We start from the raw sequence: 17955 nt of genomic DNA, 5'->3' as shown, positions 1-17955 counted from the left end.
AACTGTTTTTAGCTGAGTATCCCAGATTTTGCCTGTTAGGTTCTGACAAATGGCCAAACTGAATGAGTGAATTCATGCTTTATGGCTGGGCAGGGAGGAAGTAGTTCTACTGCTTGCTGTTGGGTCAAGCATGTTTCTCTCCATTGCTGTAGAACCGTGCTAGGTATTATGTTGTCATTCAAAGTCCGCTGCCTGATAGTTAGGATTTTCATCTAATTCAGGCTGTACTCTGAGAGTTTTTTGTTTGGTCTATAGCCTTGTGTGGCACTTTCATGATGTATGTTGAAATTCAGGAATGATTCAGGGTTGTGAAAGGTGCCTACAGCTTTCTGCTCATTAGCATCACAAAGGGAGTCTCAAAGCTATGGTACGCAACAAGAACAGTTATGACTTTCCATGAAACTGGATTGATATATTTTGTGTTTCAAACTTTTTCTGGTAGCTTGTACCTATCAAGCTGACTTGGAACTTAGGAACTTCCTCCTGTTTTTCATTTGTTGCTATTGAAAAAGAAATTTGAGAGCCCTGTGGTCAAGCGGCAGAAAAGTTGAACACATTCCTGATTCAGAATTGGCCTGATGAAAGCTGGTGCTGTGGTTTGTTGAGAAGATCAAAGGAGAATTGGCTGTGACTTTGACAGCTAACTACAACTATGAATATAACCTACCTTGGGAAAAAAAACTCTGTTCCAAGTTGCCTGGAAATTTGTCTTTTCATGGGGGAGCTAATGGAAAAGCTTTCTTCCAGTATTGACCGATCTTTTCCTGCTGCCCAACCCTGACTAATCATGACTAATCACATACCTCTTTTGGAGGGAACATAAAAGCTCTGCATATATTGACAAATAAATGCCTCCTTAAAGGTGTCAGTAATGTGTTCTTTTGCACTGGCTAAGCATCTACCAGGCTGTTTAATTTTTCTGTTTTCATTTCATGTCCCATAGGAGTTTTTCTTAGTTTGGATTTGTTTTGTTGCTGATGGGTGCACTATAAAGCAAGCAATCATGATAATGATTGTGTGATTGGAATGTGCATTTTTCCACAAAATAAGAGTCAGCTCCAAAGAGCTTACATGTACAGCCACAAATGCCTGTACTTTGCTGTAGTGGGACAGTGGAGGAAAGGAAGCACCTATAAGAACTTAAAAATTATGATCAAATTCCAGTGTTTGGGCAGTCTATAGCACTGCTTGTTTTAACAGCATTGACAGACAGAGCCTGACACCTTGTTTTCACCAGTAAATTTACTGTTAGCACCTAAAATTCAATTTATTGTCACAGTTGAACTCTGGGTTGTCATCATCTTAATGCCTTAGTAGATTTGAGATTCACGGACCGGATGTCTCTGCAAGTAAATGCCCTGGTAAAGAACAGGGAATGGGGGCTGGATGAGATTAAATTTAAAATAAATCAGTGGCTCCAAAACACATTTCCTGAAAGTTGTCTAAACTTATCGTCTTCTAGAATATGGCTGTTTTCTGCCTTTCCCGCTGAAACTCTGCCAGCATGCAGCAGAGGATTTTAGAATCTCAGGGTTGGAAAAATAAGGCATGGAGAAGCATGGTCTTGTTCAGATAAGCAGCATGCAAGGCTGGGACAGGAGAAGGCAGTAAGGACTGTAGTCCCTGTTTCTAGCTCTGTTTCTGTATTTTATCCAGTATCTATTAAATGCAAAATAACTGTGCAGTCCTGGGAATAGGAACCAGGATCTCTGATTCCCTTTTTGCCTCCCACTTGTTGTTTGAGTGCTGCCTTAGAGAACCACATGGTCATCCTTCGTCTTGTGCATGAGTTTTACTTCAAAGCTTTGATGAACAGCTAGGATTTATTGACTGCCTCCAAGTTTGCTACTTCACCACAAAAAAGCAGCAAAAGAGAAGGATACAAGGTTGTTTCTTAATGTGTTGTTTTGAAAACTCCTTGGTAAATGCCTAGGAACAGTACTATATGGAAGAATAATATTCATATAGATGATCCTTTAAAAAACAAAATCATTTTACAGATCACCTTTTCTTTATTTAGATCATGAGGATTTCCTAGGACAATATAAAGCTGTCTTTAAGACTGCATGTGAAGATCCTTGGATTATGTCACCAAGAATTTCTCTGCGTCCCTTGAAAGAATTCATTGTCTGTGTGCACCTCAAGCTATATTCCTCAAATAGTCCCTGGACAGCGTATGTATACAGTCAGGAAACATCTCACAGCAATGTCTCTGCAAATAAGTATGATCTTGGACTTACAGGAGATCATGGTAAATTGAGGATATGGTTCTTTGGAAATCAAATAAATACAACAGCAAGACTTCGTGACAACACTTGGAACCACATATGTATCCAGTGGAAAAGTGAAGACAAAGAGATGAAGGTATTTGTAAACGGAACAAAAAAACTAAACAAAAGAATAACAGGGAAAGTTAATCTCCCTGGAAAAGGGCAGTTCTTACTTGGCTGTTCAAAGCTGCCAGGTACAACTATGTCACCTAACTTGGGTATGACTGGCGAGCTGTACATGTTCAGAATGTGGGATAAAGCAAATATAAATCAATCGCTGGACTGTGAAGATAGTGGTGTTATACGCTGGAGAAAGGAGGATTGGGTCTATAATAAGACAGTAGAAGAGGATATCTCCTTGCCGTGTGGTAAGTACTATTGCATCCCTGTTTTTAAAATAGTATTTTTGTCAAAAGTTGATCTGAACATGTCTAATATTTCTGTTCCAGATTTTACAGTCTTTGCCTATTGGTCATTTCTAGCTAAATGCTTAATGAGATCATGTGAGAATCTGCAGCTTTCACCAGCTTTGATCCAAATGTAAAAAACATAGCTGCAGTCCTTTAAAGACTTTCAACTTGCTTCAACTTTTTTGTCTGCCTACTGTCCTTGTAATGGTAATGAGATCAGGATGCATCCAACCAAAACTCCTTGGAGTATTAGGGCTTTTTACCAATGTCATCTTACAATAATTCATTTACACACCTTCTATTCAGGGAATAAATATCGAGGAAAGCATTGCGGGTCCTCATTTTGCACATTTGCTGGGCCAGAACTTCACTGAGTCAACTTTTCACTACTTCACTGGCACATCACACCATCTTTCACTGGTATGGTCTGCATCTGTAAAGATTACCAGAGGCTCTGATTTCTTCTTGTTTCTGTATCAGTAATGTCTTCCTTTATTAAAATGACCAAATGGTTTCTCACACATTTCTCAAAATTCCTCTCTGCCCTGGAAAAGAACCATAAAAAGCTTTACACCAAACCAAAACAAGATTTTATTTTCAGAGAAATTGAGTTTTAATATAGTGAAATGGAGTTAAAGCAAGAGAATAATCTTCTTTCTAGCTTTTGCTATCATATCTGTTGACAAGAAAGACAATCTTCAATCAAGCTTTGGTGGGATCCAATTTATCAGCCAGAAAATGGCATTACTCTCTAAGACCTTCAGGGATTTTAAAGTGACTAGCTCAGTTGGTTCCTAAAATTCTTATATAGCATAGTGCTTCAGTTAAATTTAATCTTAGTCTTCATCACCTTTATCCTTAAAAACTGTACCCATCTATTTTGTGCAGACTGAAAAATATAATTTAGCTATGTAATGTTATAACCACAGCCTGTCTGGGTAGATTAAAAGTGTCTTAGAAAGGGCATTAAAATAATAAGACCAGATTATGTTTTCTGGGAGAGACGGAAATCTGTCCAACAAACCAGGACTCATGGAGAATGCCCCTAACGCTGGGTTATAATGATTGAAATGCCTCTGCTGGCTTGATGCTGTAGTTGGGAACACATCATCTCTGTTGAGTTGTGTGAGTTGGGAGAGGAGCGAAGAAAGGATGTCTTTCTTTTGCTCGTATGTGACTTTGAAGGAACACAGTTCTAGGGTTGAAAGAGGGAGCATTCTGGCTACCAGACAAGAGTTTGGTATAATGAAAGTCTGAGAAAGATTTGTCTGCACAGTGGATAAATCCTGGTCAGAGTGGAGCATCTGGTTATCTTTCACTGAGGCACAGCAAGGACAACCTTCTTGTTTTCAGTTCCAGTATTTTCTGCCCTGAATGTAGAGCATCCTTAAGCATCACAGGGCAGCTTGGTTAGGCAATGCCCAACTCCAGCCCCAAGTGATTAATGATTTTTAGAATTAGTAATTTAGGGGCTTGTGGAATCCTTTGCCTAACTGCAAGATCTGTCTAGTGAGCGTGTAAGATGCGTGGTTTCCAGAGCTCTGTTACTTAGTCAAATTGCATTTTAATTGTGCTGACAGAGGTTTGTTTTAGTACAGAGGCCATCTCTACAGCCAAATATAAGGTTTCTCCTCTAGATAACTTGTAAGAATAACAGCTTTTTGACGAAAAGTTCACTGGATTTTTTTTTTTAACAGTTTATTTGCCTGTTTTCAGGAAAAAGTGCATTTTGGCTGATTGCCCTGCTCCTCTGGGTCAGCCTGTGAAAGGCATATATTTAACAAATATCAGTCCAACAATTAAACAAAAACAAAACATTGACAGTAGGAGCATATAATAGTGTCAGGCAATTTTAATTGATGGTGCAACTAGTCTTACAATCTGATTTCTTTCTATAAGTTTGTCTGTACACCTGTGTAAAAATTATCTGATTTTGGGGTTTTCTCTGTTTTTTTTAAAAGAGAAGGACTTTGGGTAGTAAGTCTTCAGAAAGATCTGATTTTACATGCTCAAAGAACATAACTGGCAAAGGGCTAGGCTTGGGAAAGGGCTATGCTGCCTGTGTAGGCACAAAAGGTGAAAAGGAAGTGTTTTATTACAGTTATAATTGTGCCCGAGGACAAGCTTCAGAAATTTTTTTTATGACCTGGTTGGCATTTTGTGCCTACATAAAATAATGATTTGTAAAATGTTCAAAGTTTACCATGATCTCTGTGATTTCTCTTTTGCTTAACAACTCAACATCTTTGTACAGTGTAAGCCATTATCTAATTGATGTCTCATAGGCAGTGATGCACTCCATTAATAAGTCTAGATTTACTTAATGTCACATTATTAGCTTATGTTTCCTTACCTCCTTTTCCCACCTTTTTTTGTTCACTCTTAAGATTATTTTTCTTTTGATTTTATTACTTATTTTTATAATAATTATTCAGATTACCAAAAATGTATTTAGTTTTTTCTTAACCATGTGAGGTTTAATAAGGACCAGATTCCTGATTCTGGTAAGATTTACTCACATGCTTAGCACTTAAAGGTATGCTCAACTTTAACTAAGTGCTTTGCCCCTGAGAAGTGTCTGGGATTACCTTTGTAGTAGTTACGTATCTTATGCCTCTGAAGGTTTGCAAGGAAGGACATAACCTGAGTGCTTCCCAATTTGTAGTGAGGGCTCATCGCATTTCTTGGACTAAGGGAACTTAGCCATAGAAAACTTTCAGGTCTGAATTAAAGATGCAACTCTTGGTTCTTCCAGTCACAGAGTCTTCTGGTCCTCCTCTGCTTAGTGTAGCCATTGCGTGCTGAGCAGGTGTAAATACTGCAGGTATGGCCAAAGAGGGAAGGAGGACCCATACGTTGTGAGTCACTAACCTTCCACTTACGTTCCTAAAGTTCCTTTGATAATTCCCCTTCTGCTGAGAATGAGAAGTAGCCTAACAGCTGTGATACAGGGAAAGAGTGCCACAAATTGAATGTATCTCACTTAAAATATCATCTTCTGGTATGTAAAAATATGTAAGTGAAGAAAGATGTGCTCACTGTTCCAAATGCCAACTTTGGGAAATTTCTTTATCTTGTTCTTTGAGGAATGATTCCTGTTTAGCTACATACTTTAATGTGGACAATATGAGTGATACCACTATTGTCTCTTGATAATCCAAGAAAAAAAGGCACTAGGTAATATAAAGCTCTGGGTGATGTAAGAGAATACGAAGACACAAGAAAATAGGTGAGTTTAAAATGTTAAATGCTTGAAAAGAAACTGTAGTCATCTGTGAGCACCAGCTCTTCAGTTGTCATTTTTACATGGGATATTTACAAGTTGCCTTTAATAATAACTTGACAACTGGAAGAAATGTACTGTTTAAATATTAATCATTTCAGTTACACATTAAGCAGTAACATTCGTAATCCAAATATAAATATCCGAACTGTTACACTGTGCATTTAGGCAAGGAGCACAGAGATGATGGGATATCTTTTACAAATTTAAGTGAATAAATAAAATAGATGACTTATGGCATAATTGTAAATAGTATCACTGATAGTAAAGCACTGTCATCTTGTTTGTGGTAGTGGTGCCCCAACTTTTAGCAGGAGTCCAGTGCCTGTTGCTTTTGGTTGCATCTTTTTTGCATAAATACAATTCAGTGTTTATATTGTGGCATGTTAGTTTTTTCCAAACTGTCCTGTCCAACCTTCATGATGAAGGTGTTGCCTCCTCTTCTCCACGTATCCTGTTCACTCCCAATATTGCTGAGCCTGCTACTGGTGTTATGAGAGGAGGTTTTCAGCCTTGTGGGAACAATTCCATGGTGATGGGAGAAATTGGGAAGTGACCAGTGCCTTCTGTGACTGTTTTGGCTCTGCGTGCTCAAGGAGAGGAAAACTTCAGTTTGGGCTGTTGTTTTAGTTTGCAGGTGTGGGCAATAGGAGGTATGATTTAGGCTCATGTAATCCCTTTTAAAGATTTCCTGAGCTGTGTGCACTTCTGATGACCAGCTTTCATGAAAGGGAGTGTGGAGTCCTAAGGCTTTACCTCCTCAGGCAGAAGGTAGAAATGTAGTGGCCACTTGTCCACTCATCCAGTCTGCATCTCAGTCTGTTGCGTACCAAACTTTGGGCCATATTGTTACATTTGCGGAGCGGATCATGAAAGCTGTAGATGAAAAGATAAATTATTTGCCCCGATACTATTTTCTTTCTAAAGTGGTTAGGATAGATTACTACAGAAACCTTGAGAAGCTCTTAAAGGAAGTAAATGTGACGGGGGAAAAAATACCTTACTCTGGAGTGCCTATTTGATGAGTCATGTACCAATTACTTCGTACCTATTAACAGAATGCATGTTTGACCTTCCCTTTCTTCACTCTTGTTGCCTCCCTCTTCTGTGATATCAAAGGAAATAGCTTTTTTGGAATGAGCCTGCCAGAGAAGAGGTGGTTTGATTCACTTCAGTACCTAATGTACAGCTTTATACAAACAGATAAAAACTGTATTTATAACCTAATTTCCTAAAAACCTGTGTAACAGAATTGAATGTTGTATTTTTGGTGCGTATTTCTGTAACAGATGGATTTTAGAACAGTACCATTTTGAAATTTTGCTGTTTGGGCTACTCTGTTTTGTTCATGAGCAAGTCCTGTGAAATGCATTAATGCCAGGCATTTTCATATGGTTCTATCCTAGTAACACTGAATGCAAATGGATGGTAGTTACTGCACAGTACTGGCAACTGATGTAATGCATACTGATAAGTGTTGAGGATGTTTAGAAGGGAATTTGTATCGAGTTAAAAATACAGTGTGGAATTTGCTTTTTGGTGTAAAATGGATTTAATTAATATTATTTTTTTTGAGCCAGAAAGTGATATTATGTATCTATTTGGAATGAAAACTTCCACTTTGGCAATTCTGATTCAGGGAAATTTTTAAAGCAAATCATTTCCCCTGCCTGAATCAATTGAATTTTTGGTAAAAAAACTTTCAGCACTAAGTTTGCTATCACATCTTATTTAGAAAATCTAATTTTTATCAATTTCCTGGTATTTTTGTGTGTATTTGTAAGTCAAAACTGAGCTTATCAGCAATACATAGTGATGGTTATCTAATGCCATTCTGTGGTGTCAGCCAAGTACTGCGGCATGGGGAGACCATATTACATTAGTCACCAAGGTGTCCCTTGGGATTCTTCCATTCAGATTCTGTTCTTGATCTATTTGTGAGAACTGGCGCGGTCAAGGGTACCTTTAGTTTGAAATAATAGTCCTGGGTGATAATACAAACTTTTCGCATTTTTTGGCATGTTTTTCTATTAATATAAATAGAATTTTAGGCACTTCATTTCATACACCTGTCATCTAGGCCGCAGAATGCATACATCCATAAATGTATGTTTTTCTGCCAGTAATGTTGTCTGCACTTCTACAGATTGCCAGGGCTGTTGCTTCTCCTTAAGTGTTCAGTGCCTGTTTCATGTCTAGACCTGACTAGAAAGCAACTGCCCCTTGCATTCTCTCCCCATGTTTCATGAGAGACAGAGGCCAGCAGGCATGACCGTTCTCACTGTACCATCCCTTTCTCCTCCACAGCGTGCAGACTGGGCAGCGTGGGTGTCCATGTGAAGGCTCTAGTTCACTACAGTTCAGACTCTTTTTCTTCTTCTCCTAGGAGAGCAGTCCAGTTCCTGTCTCAGGTCTGCTCAAAGCATGCTTTCTTCAAAAGTTTAAAAGCGATCGTGAAGTGTTAGGTAAAACAGTATTAGCCAGCAGTAACACTGTTCCCCTGAGATAGAGGAGGAAGAAGCAGCTGCCAGTAACTTAGCTCTTGCATGATGTAGTTATCTGCAGCCAGGTTCTAGCTGCTTCTCACTCCTCCACCCTGGAAAAACTGAACTGCTTCTGGCAAAGGGGGTTGCCCAAAGACAGGTGAATCAGAAAGGGTGTTGCCTTTCCAAAAATTTTAAGAAAGAGTGTACTGATCATAAGTTAGATTGGAAGTCAAGACGAGAAAAGGATATTTTTCATTCTTCCAGTTGGAGATTGTACAGTGTTAATGCTTTAAGGGCTTTTTCTGTATCCTAGTCTAAGTTACTGAACAGAAGGCATGCTATGAGTAACAATGCCTTTGGTGCAGGGACCAGAACCATCCATCCTGTCTTGACCACTGTGTTAGAAAGCTTCCTTCTCCGTTTCTTCCCTTTGGGCAAATTGGTTTTCGAATTCTGCTTTGCTTGGTGGAACAGCTGCAGCAAAACATGTGGAGACCATCCCATCCCAAAAGAGCCAGTAGATTGATAGTTAAGATCTTTTTCATGCTAAGGAATACTGTAAGCATAAGGCTATTTTGTAGACAGGGCCAGGCGCTGTCTCTCTCAGAGCTATATCGGTTTGTGGACCTAGCCTTAAGTACTATTATTAATTGATTTAGTCTCCTACCAGACTGGAGGTGCTAAATTACACTGGTTCCCATTGTCATACAAAGTCATTATGGGAAATGAAGGTTGTCACAATGCAAATACTGGTTCCCAGGTAAGCTTTTTGCAGCTGTGGTATGGAGCAAAGACAAGAGTTGCTAGACAGGTTTCATACCAGTAGAACAGTTTCCTCTTTCTATACAGATGGGATTCTCAAGCCTCAGCTTAGCTACCTCTTTGTGTTGGAAAAGTACAAAGTGATATGAAGACAATAAGGGACTTATTGCTTTTGTTTCTAATGATGCATGTTAGTAACAGAAACTGGTGCTTATCTCATTTAATGGAGTTGCCTTTTTCTTCAGAAAAAAACCCCAAAGTTCTTGTGGGAACCTCTTCTGTCTCCCTTGCAGCAAAAGCAAAGAATAATACTGAATAATGTCATTTACCTTTTATTTGCTGTTTGGATCCTCAGGAATGTTCTATGTTAGAGAAAATGTAGAACACTATCATTACAATATATAATATCTTACTTTGGAATAGGATATTAGGTAAGTTGACTTGATGATCCTAAACTAACAGTGTTGCAAATAAAAATGCATGGAGCAAATAAAATGAGGTTTCATATACATAAGGATTTTATTGCTTTTATTGATAGTAAACAATCTAAGAGAAATAAATTTTCTGTTAGCTTGTAACTAGCACACCCTATGTTATTTTACTTTCCTTTTTATATGTAACTTCAGGGATATTATAGATTGGACTTTAATCCTTCTCCAAATAGACCCTATTCACTTTTCTAGTTCTTAAATACAACCAAGGAGGAGGGTTGACAAATGTAAGCGAAATTAAATAATGTATGACAGCCTCTCTTTCAGGGTGTTGGACACAGGCCTGGTAGGCATAGGCCAGGCTCCAGCACAGCAACAAAAGTCTGTCTTTGGTATAAGCAAGACTTCCTTCCTTCAGGTGGTCTGACATTTCAACAGGATTCCATGCCTGTTCAGAGGTAAACTCCCAGGCCATCAGAGGTGAAGACTACTGCCCAAATTCTCCCACACACCTTGCTATCCAGGAATTTGCTGCCTCAGAGCACTTTCCTGTGTGTCATCCCCAACTGGTTGGTTACTGGAGGTCCCACAGAGATTTGAACTTGGATCACTGGATTCAGAGTCTGAGGATAGTCTTGTATGCTACTGATGCAAGTGGACCACCACTGATGGAAGAGGGAAGGTGTCCAGTATCTGAGGGAATTAGCAGTGGTGGAGGTGGTCTACCTCAGCCTAGACAACAACTAGGTCTCCAAAGATCTGGATGGACGTCCATTGCACATGGGCCATGTGTCAGAGGTTAGTACAGTATACACCAGTGTAATATGCCAACACCTTGGTGATGATGGACTGACCAGGTATCAAGGCACTAACTGCACAGAAACTGTCCCACCAGCTCTAGCAATCCAAAGAGAATCTCTCTTCCTCTGCAGTCCTGTGGGCTGGCATGTTGTCTGAGGCTAGTGTGCCAGCAGGTTCAGTGACTTGAAGAGAATATCTCTTCCTTCTTGCCCCAACAGCCAGGGTCTCAGCTATCAAAGGTGCTGAAGTAGGTGACAGTGCCTTAACTGTATGTTGTGCTGTGTTGCCACTTGCTTTTCAAAGCCCAGAATGATGTTTGGTGATGGCATAGGCTGCAGGGTACATTTCTAGCCACCTGCTAGTTGCCTCCACCACGGGAAGCACATAGCACTTGCCTCGGCGGTGGGTTCACAGCAGTCATAATCAATCTGCTAGGCCTCCTCATATTGATAGCCCAGCCACCATCTTCTAGTCCAAGGAGACTTTAGTCATTTGCCTCACTTGATTATGGCACGTTTCACATTTATGGGTAGCCTGTGCAATAGCTTCAATTGTCAGATCCACACCTTTATCAAGAGCCCCTTTCTATGTTGCATCAGTCCCTAGGTGTCCATAGGGACATGTTTGATGGGTCCATTGAGCTAGAAATAGCTCACCTTTTCATTCCCAGTCCAGGTCCACCTGAGCCGCTTCATTTCTGGCAGCCTGATCTTTCTGCTCATTGCTTACATGTTCTTTGGTGGTGCAACTCTTGGGCATGTGAGCATTTACATGATGTATATGCAGATCATGATGTGGATGTATTCTCCAGGTACATTTTATGTAATTTGTAAATATGAATAAAGCATCCCTGTCTTACCCAACTCTTCTGCCCCCTGCATTTTTCTTGGTTTAATTTCTCTGCTTCTCTTTGTATTAATAAAATTTCACTTCTTGAATAATTCATTGGCATTTCTTTTCCACATTTTTGCAAAAATAGCTGTGTGAAAGCACAGTTGTGTGTACCTGTTACATTTTTGGTTGCTGCTATTCAGTCTACTTCATTTTCACTCAAGCAAATGTGTTGAAAGGGTTTTGGAAGACATTGGTAATAGAAGGGTAATGGGAAAGCTCACAGCCTAATCTGTGTCTTATATATGTATAAAAGTGATAAACTGAGTAAAAAAGTTGAGCTCTTCTGAGTTCAACTTCCAGCTTTCAGAAAGACTGGGCACACATTTCTCAATGGATGCAAAGTAGTTTTGCAAACTAGCTTGAATTGAGGTGAGTAGCACATCTAAAATTGTTACGTTTAAAAAAGTGTGTGCATATATATGCTTGTGTACAAATACATATAAAAACTTCTGCTCCTAAAAAATCTTCTTCCTTTGTAGTTGAAACTACTGCTACCTTGCCTGGCAGAAAACAGATAACAGGTAATGGGAGTTCTCTGTAATTTTTGTCCCGTTGTTCTTGTATTTTAGAAAGTGTGTAAGGAAGATTGCTGATACTGTTACTTTTTAATTTATGGAGATAGTTAAAAATATGTAAATATTTGCAAATTAATTATCCATATAATCCTCGTGGTTTATTAGCATATTTCATGGTGCAAATAGCATCAGTAATTTTCCAGAGAAAATGAAAATAAGGCCACTGAGATTACTCCGATTCCCCTTTCATTGCAGAAATTTACATTTATCCTTTGGAAAGAAGCTATTACTAGTTTTCAGTAGGCAGGCAAAGTAGTCTGAGCAAGGAATTATGTGAGTGATTAGCATTTCAGGAACTCCTTGTTTACTATGTTTAACCAAAAAAATCTGGTTTTCCACAAAGACTTTTGGTGACTTTTGGTATGTCTGACTTAACTTTTCTACAATAGTAGGAAAGGCTTTACAGTATAATTCATGCATTCTAAGTAACATTATAGGATGACTTTGGAGTTTTGAGAGAAGACATTGAAATACCTTAAGTATATATTTTTAAATAGCATTTCATATTTGCAGCCAGCTGTTCTTTAGATTGCATTTCTGTGATAATTGTGACTTGTCTGTGGCACTGTCAGAAACTACTCAGTAAATGAAAGGGCTAACTTTGAAGTTGCTATGTGAACCAGATATCAAATTTCCTAATTTCTTTTTGATCAAAATACTGACTGAAACTACATCAAAGATTTAGAGGCTAGTGTTTGCTATATAAATAGTTGGCTGGCTCCTATCAAGATCAGAGGTTCAAACCTGAAATGAATTAGCTTTTTGTAATGCTGCTTTTTACAGGATAGAAAAGAGAACAGATATGTATGGGATAAATTTTAAATGTCAAGTCTCAGGGTTATTATACAAAGTCTGAGAAGAGTTCTTCCTACCCATTTACGGTCATCTTGTTATGTACACTTGATTCTCATTTCCAGAATTAGCAAGACAGTCAGGGTAGGCATGCATCTTTTGGGCTAGCGTGGCATGTATCTTGGGTCAATGATTTTTGTTTTCTTAACATTATACAAGGCTAACTGTCCAGTATTTGTTGAAAAGACATCATCTTCACTTGAATTCTATTTGAATTCATAAAAATTGTGATTTTATCAGAGATTGTTCCAGCTGCCTTTTTTGACAACCTGAAAATGTTCTGATAAGCAGGTGTTGCCCTCTTCTGGTGAATGAAGCAAATTTTTGATAATAAAAGAAAAGGCTGCTGAGGATGGTTATGTATGTGTCTGAAACTTCATTATGGCCCTTTTTTTCCCTCTTGTTTTTTTTCTTTCTGAAACAAAAGGTGCACATTCAGGAGAATCAGCTACAACAACCATTTCTGGTAAGAAAATCAGGAGTTTACTGATTATTGCAATGCTTGTTATGTCCTGTTAGATAAATCTGCTTTTATCTGAGGTAATGCAGAAAAGTTGTAATGTAAATGAGTTCCAACATTTAATGTTTTCTTTGTATATTTTTTGAAGAGAATATTAATTTCTTCGTTCTACTTTGTAATGAAATAGCTTACCTTATAGGATCACTTGTGGTTTGTGGCAGTAACGCTTGGGGATGAAGTAGGTTCAAGTTGCTTGATCAAGAGGCTTTTGCCCAGTAGCCTAAACAGTGAATAGTTTGCAGAGATGGCAGAGGAGGAACACTGTAGTGAGAGAGCTCCTTTACATCTCCTCTCACCTCGCAGACGTGCATGTAATTTGATGGAGTGTGGTATACTACACACATGTGCACCCAAACCACACACAGACTAATAACTTAGTGGCCAAGAAGGCCAACAGCATTCTGGCTTGTATCAGGAACAGCGTGGCCAGCAGGAGCAGGGAAGTGATCGTGTCTCTGTACTCGGCACTGGTGAGGCCTCACCTCGAGTCCTGTGTTCAATTCTGGGCCCCTCTGGACAAGAGGGACATTGAAGTGCTGGAGCGTGTCCAGAGGAGAGCTACCAGGCTGGTGAGGGGTCTGGAGACCAGGTCACATGAGGAGAGGCTGAGGGAGCTGGGCATGTTTAGCTTGGAGAAGAGGAGGCTGAGGGGAGACCTCATTGCCCTCTACAACTACCTGAAAGGAGGTTGGAGAGAGGTGGGTGTTGGCCTCTTCTCCCAGGTGAATAATGACAGGACCAGAGGAAATGGTCTGAAGCTGCGGCAGGGGAGGTTTAGATTACACATTAGGAAGAATTACTTTCCTGAAAGAGTGGTCAGGCACTGGAACAGCCTGCCCAGAGAGGTGGCTGAGTCATCATCCCTAGAGGTGTTTAAGAAACGTCTAGATTTGGCACTTCAGGGCATGCTCTAGTGGCAGAGATTGTAGGTTGTTTGGTTGGACTCAATGATCTCAAAGGTCCTTTCCAACCATGAAGATTCTATGATTCTATGAACTTCTGGGACCAGAGGTGATAAACATAATCTATGAAAGCTTTTTAAAAAAATGAAAAATGTAGACACACAGAGATAGCTGTGTGAAAGCCAGTTGCTTGCTTCCTTAATGTATATTGACATATTGTGCTCTGGAGAAAAGAAATAATACAGACACAAACACACATGCTTTTGTTCTTTACAGACCCAATCTTTCTCTGGGAATGGTTCATCTTTAACAACTGCAGCCAATGCAATATTTGTGGTAGTTTATACCAAGCCAAATAATACAGATGAAGTCAGCACTTATTTTTCACTCTGATTCCTCGTGTTTTGGCTGCTTGTTACTTGCCTTAGAAAATCAGTTGTCATCAGCATTGTTACTTAAGAACAAAATATGCTTAGCTTTTACTCTGAGTATGGAATTAAGACGGCACTTTTGAAAAGGCTCAAAATAGCTAGTCTAGGTGAAATAAATATATCAGAAAGAAAAGCTCTCCTTCCCTTTCCATGTAATGAAGTGGATTGCTTTTTTTTCTTGATATGCAACTATCTTTATGCAGAGCCAAAACCTTTTCATTATTATACTTCAGATATTGCTTCTCCTAATGATAGGGATGCTTTTAGTAAAGAAGTCTTGAAAGCTTAATGTTCTTCTGTTATGAAGCTGCTCTGGCCCATTTTAAAAACATCACTAAGTTGTCATATTGGAGTAATATAAAGTGGTCCTCTAACCACTTTGTATTCCTGTGCTGACACCTAAAATGTGCTGAGTACATCCTTCCTGACCGATCTTTACATTTTCTTCTATTGCCTTAATGTATTTTCTTTTTTTTTCTTTTGATATAGCTGAAAAAAAAAATGTGTCCTCACTCTATTTATATATGGTTACTGGCAAAAATAGTTTTTCTGGAGAGACAATTTGCCAAACCCAGTGTGTCATCTCTGCTGATGAGTGTTGTGATTTGCTGCAGGAAAAGGTTCTTGGGGCTAAACAGTTATTGCTATTGGATATGCCAAATTCATCTGCATCTTCTGAAAGAAACCAATAAAAGGAACTTATCTGAAGGAACTCGATTACCAGCTGTTCATATTCAGATACTCTGATTTTTGAAATATTGTGAACATTCTTAACAAGCATTGCAGTTGTTCTTAAAATGGAACTTAGATAAATAATATTTAGTTAAGGTTCAAAGTTTTGTATGCTTGATCTTTTTCCTCCAAAATTCATAGAAATAAAATATTATGTTAATACAGATTTTACTTCTTTTATCTTTTTTTTTTTGCAGAATCCTCTATTGTTACTTTTATCACCTATCCTATTAATCCTTCAGGCAAGATTTTATTAATGTTTCTCTTATTTAGATTTAGTTAGATTTAGATTATTTCAGATTTTTATTTCTTTTTTTTTTACTGTTGTTATTTTTTCTGTTTCAGATATGACTTCAGAGGAGACTACACAAACTGCAGGTGAGAATTAGCATGGAGAGAGTAAGGTCTGAAGGGAGATGTTTGTTGCATTCATGAAAGTTTGCTTTTTTTTTTGGTAACTGGGATTTGTTTAGTCCAAATTATTTTCTTACGTGATCTTAAAATTTGTATTTTTCTCCAATCTGTATTGCAGGTCTGTGTGGCTAGGATTTCGAAGCACATTTAGCTAACACTGAGCTGTTAAACATTCATTTTTATTCAAAATATTATATTGCTTACTAAAGCCCAAACTGGGTGTATTTACTTTCAGCAAGTATGTAGTTTTTTGGTATATCTATAGGTGTAATGTTTTCTATACTTTCTGATTTAAAGTATTTTACAGAACAAAAATGTACACCCCATTCTTTAAAGACACTTCTATGATATATGTTTGTGCAATGAGTTTGCCAAATAGGATCAGTAAAGACTCAAGCAGAAGAACTTGCTACCCCTTTTTTCCCTGATGTTTGCATTTGAAAACAAGGAAGAGGTTCATCCCATATCAGTACAGATTCCTCCATGTTTGTATGAGCTAGACATCCTGCCATTCTTCATAGTTGATGGAGAGAAAGACCCATTTTCAGAACACAAAGTGCCCATGTAGAACAGGTTAAATGGGAATCATCCCTTAAAAGCACCACTTTCTCCACCGAATAATAGGGAGCCTAGAGTAATGGGCTCATATGGGGACATAAACATTTGTTTGGACGGATCTCACTCCAAATGCTGCTTTTTCATTTCCCATGCTGAAAGTAACTTAATTCTCTTACAAATGGTCAAGTGTTTACACTTCTCCTGCGAAGACAGAGTCTAAAGTAGAAATTAGGAAACTTATTTTTGTGAATGTGTTTCATAGGCTTTTTAACTTAAAATGTAAAAACTTAATTTTAAAACTTTTTTTTTTTAACAGAAGCACTTAACATCACTGATTATTACTCCACCATAACACCAGGTAGGATTAATGTATTACCACTAATCTTTTATGATCCTCAAAATTTAAGTGTGTTTGAGTTCAGGAAATCTGCTCCCAAATATTTTTAATAGGATCTTTTTTCTCGGTATTACGGTGTGTCACATTAGCAGGCTGCCTTACTTCACGTTCATCTCCAATCTGATAGAAGGTCTAATTCTGCAATGCTTGCCAAATGGTCCCATATAGAACAGTTTGATTATTTTGTAAGTCAGAGCAGCAGCTTACCACAAAGATGTAAGAAACACAGTCTCAGAGACCTTGTTTACTTTAAAAAAAATAAAATCCTCATGCTTTTTAGTAGAGTGAAGCAGACTGAGTCCAGTCATGATGTTCTCAGGGCAGGTCCAGTCTATAAGAGAAGGCTGAATTGATATTTTTTATTATCCATGTAGCAGCCTGGTAGACCAATTAGAATGCGTTTGCAGTGAATTAATAATTAATGCAAGTGGTAAAAGAACTGGCTTGGAGCCATACTTGCTAGTATAATTTGATTGTGGATGTGACCTGCAGGAAGTTTGCAGCTGTGTTATCTAATGATCTTTGGGGTCTGGAAACAGTAGTGGGTTTTGATCAGTCTTTTGTCCTCTACACTGCTTGTCTATTTTGTGCGTTTTGGTGGCATGCAGAAGTGCTGAGGAAGACTAGGTGCCACATAAATGAGTACTATGTAAAGAAAAAGAGGCTGATGTTACTCTTTACTTTTGTGTCACTCCTGGATTTTGTGTTGGGTTTTTTAAGTGTTGTTGTTCTTCATGTAGTTAATAATTTTGACAAACATAAACATTATTTATGAACACTTTATTTCTTTAAGGATTTTTTTCTAAAGTGCTGATAGAATTTTCATAACTATTTCCCTGATAATTGCCAACACAAAAGGGAAGGCAAATTTATTTGAATCTAAATACCTGTCTGAAAAATATTTTTTTCTAATAATTTGAATATTGCCACCAGCTCACAATCCATATCCTCTGATGGCTGTTTGTTGATGATGTTAAAATTGGTGAAGCGTTAAACTATAACAGGCACAGAAAAAGGAAAAAAATAAAAAAATAACCATCTCCTTTGATACTAGCTAATGGTAACAGCAGAGAAAATAGCATTTTTTTTTCCGTTAATGGAGGCCAATCTGTCTGCTTAAGTAAGGAAAGTTGTGCTGCCACACTGTTTTTATGAACAAGTGTAGGAGTTTTGTCTTGGATGCAAATATCTTTCTGGTCATTTTTTTTCTTAATTTTATACAACAGACCCATCTGTT

General features: G+C 38.3%; 1 protein-coding gene across 4 annotated transcripts in view; it reads left to right on the top strand.

Annotated features, from left to right (window-relative positions):
• Positions 1-17955, top strand: part of ADGRG2 (adhesion G protein-coupled receptor G2) — a 60232-nt gene that overhangs the window by 15915 nt on the left and 26362 nt on the right. For all 4 annotated transcript variants that reach the window (XR_008463478.1, XM_054183454.1, XM_054183468.1 and 1 more), the window contains exons 3-7: positions 2021-2638; positions 11817-11858; positions 13192-13230; positions 15695-15727; positions 16638-16679. Coding sequence is in view for 3 of the 4 variants with exons in the window: in XM_054183454.1 (XP_054039429.1) it covers positions 2021-2638; positions 11817-11858; positions 13192-13230; positions 15695-15727; positions 16638-16679 (774 nt within the window). In the remaining variant the exon portion in view is untranslated. The remainder of the gene's footprint in view (positions 1-2020; positions 2639-11816; positions 11859-13191; positions 13231-15694; positions 15728-16637; positions 16680-17955) is intronic.

The sequence above is a fragment of the Rissa tridactyla genome, chromosome 1, assembly GCF_028500815.1.
Source record: "Rissa tridactyla isolate bRisTri1 chromosome 1, bRisTri1.patW.cur.20221130, whole genome shotgun sequence".
NCBI classification, from domain to species: domain Eukaryota; kingdom Metazoa; phylum Chordata; class Aves; order Charadriiformes; family Laridae; genus Rissa; species Rissa tridactyla.
The sequence above is the reverse complement of the archived record's forward strand: the minus strand, read 5'-3'. Positions and strand labels throughout refer to the sequence as shown.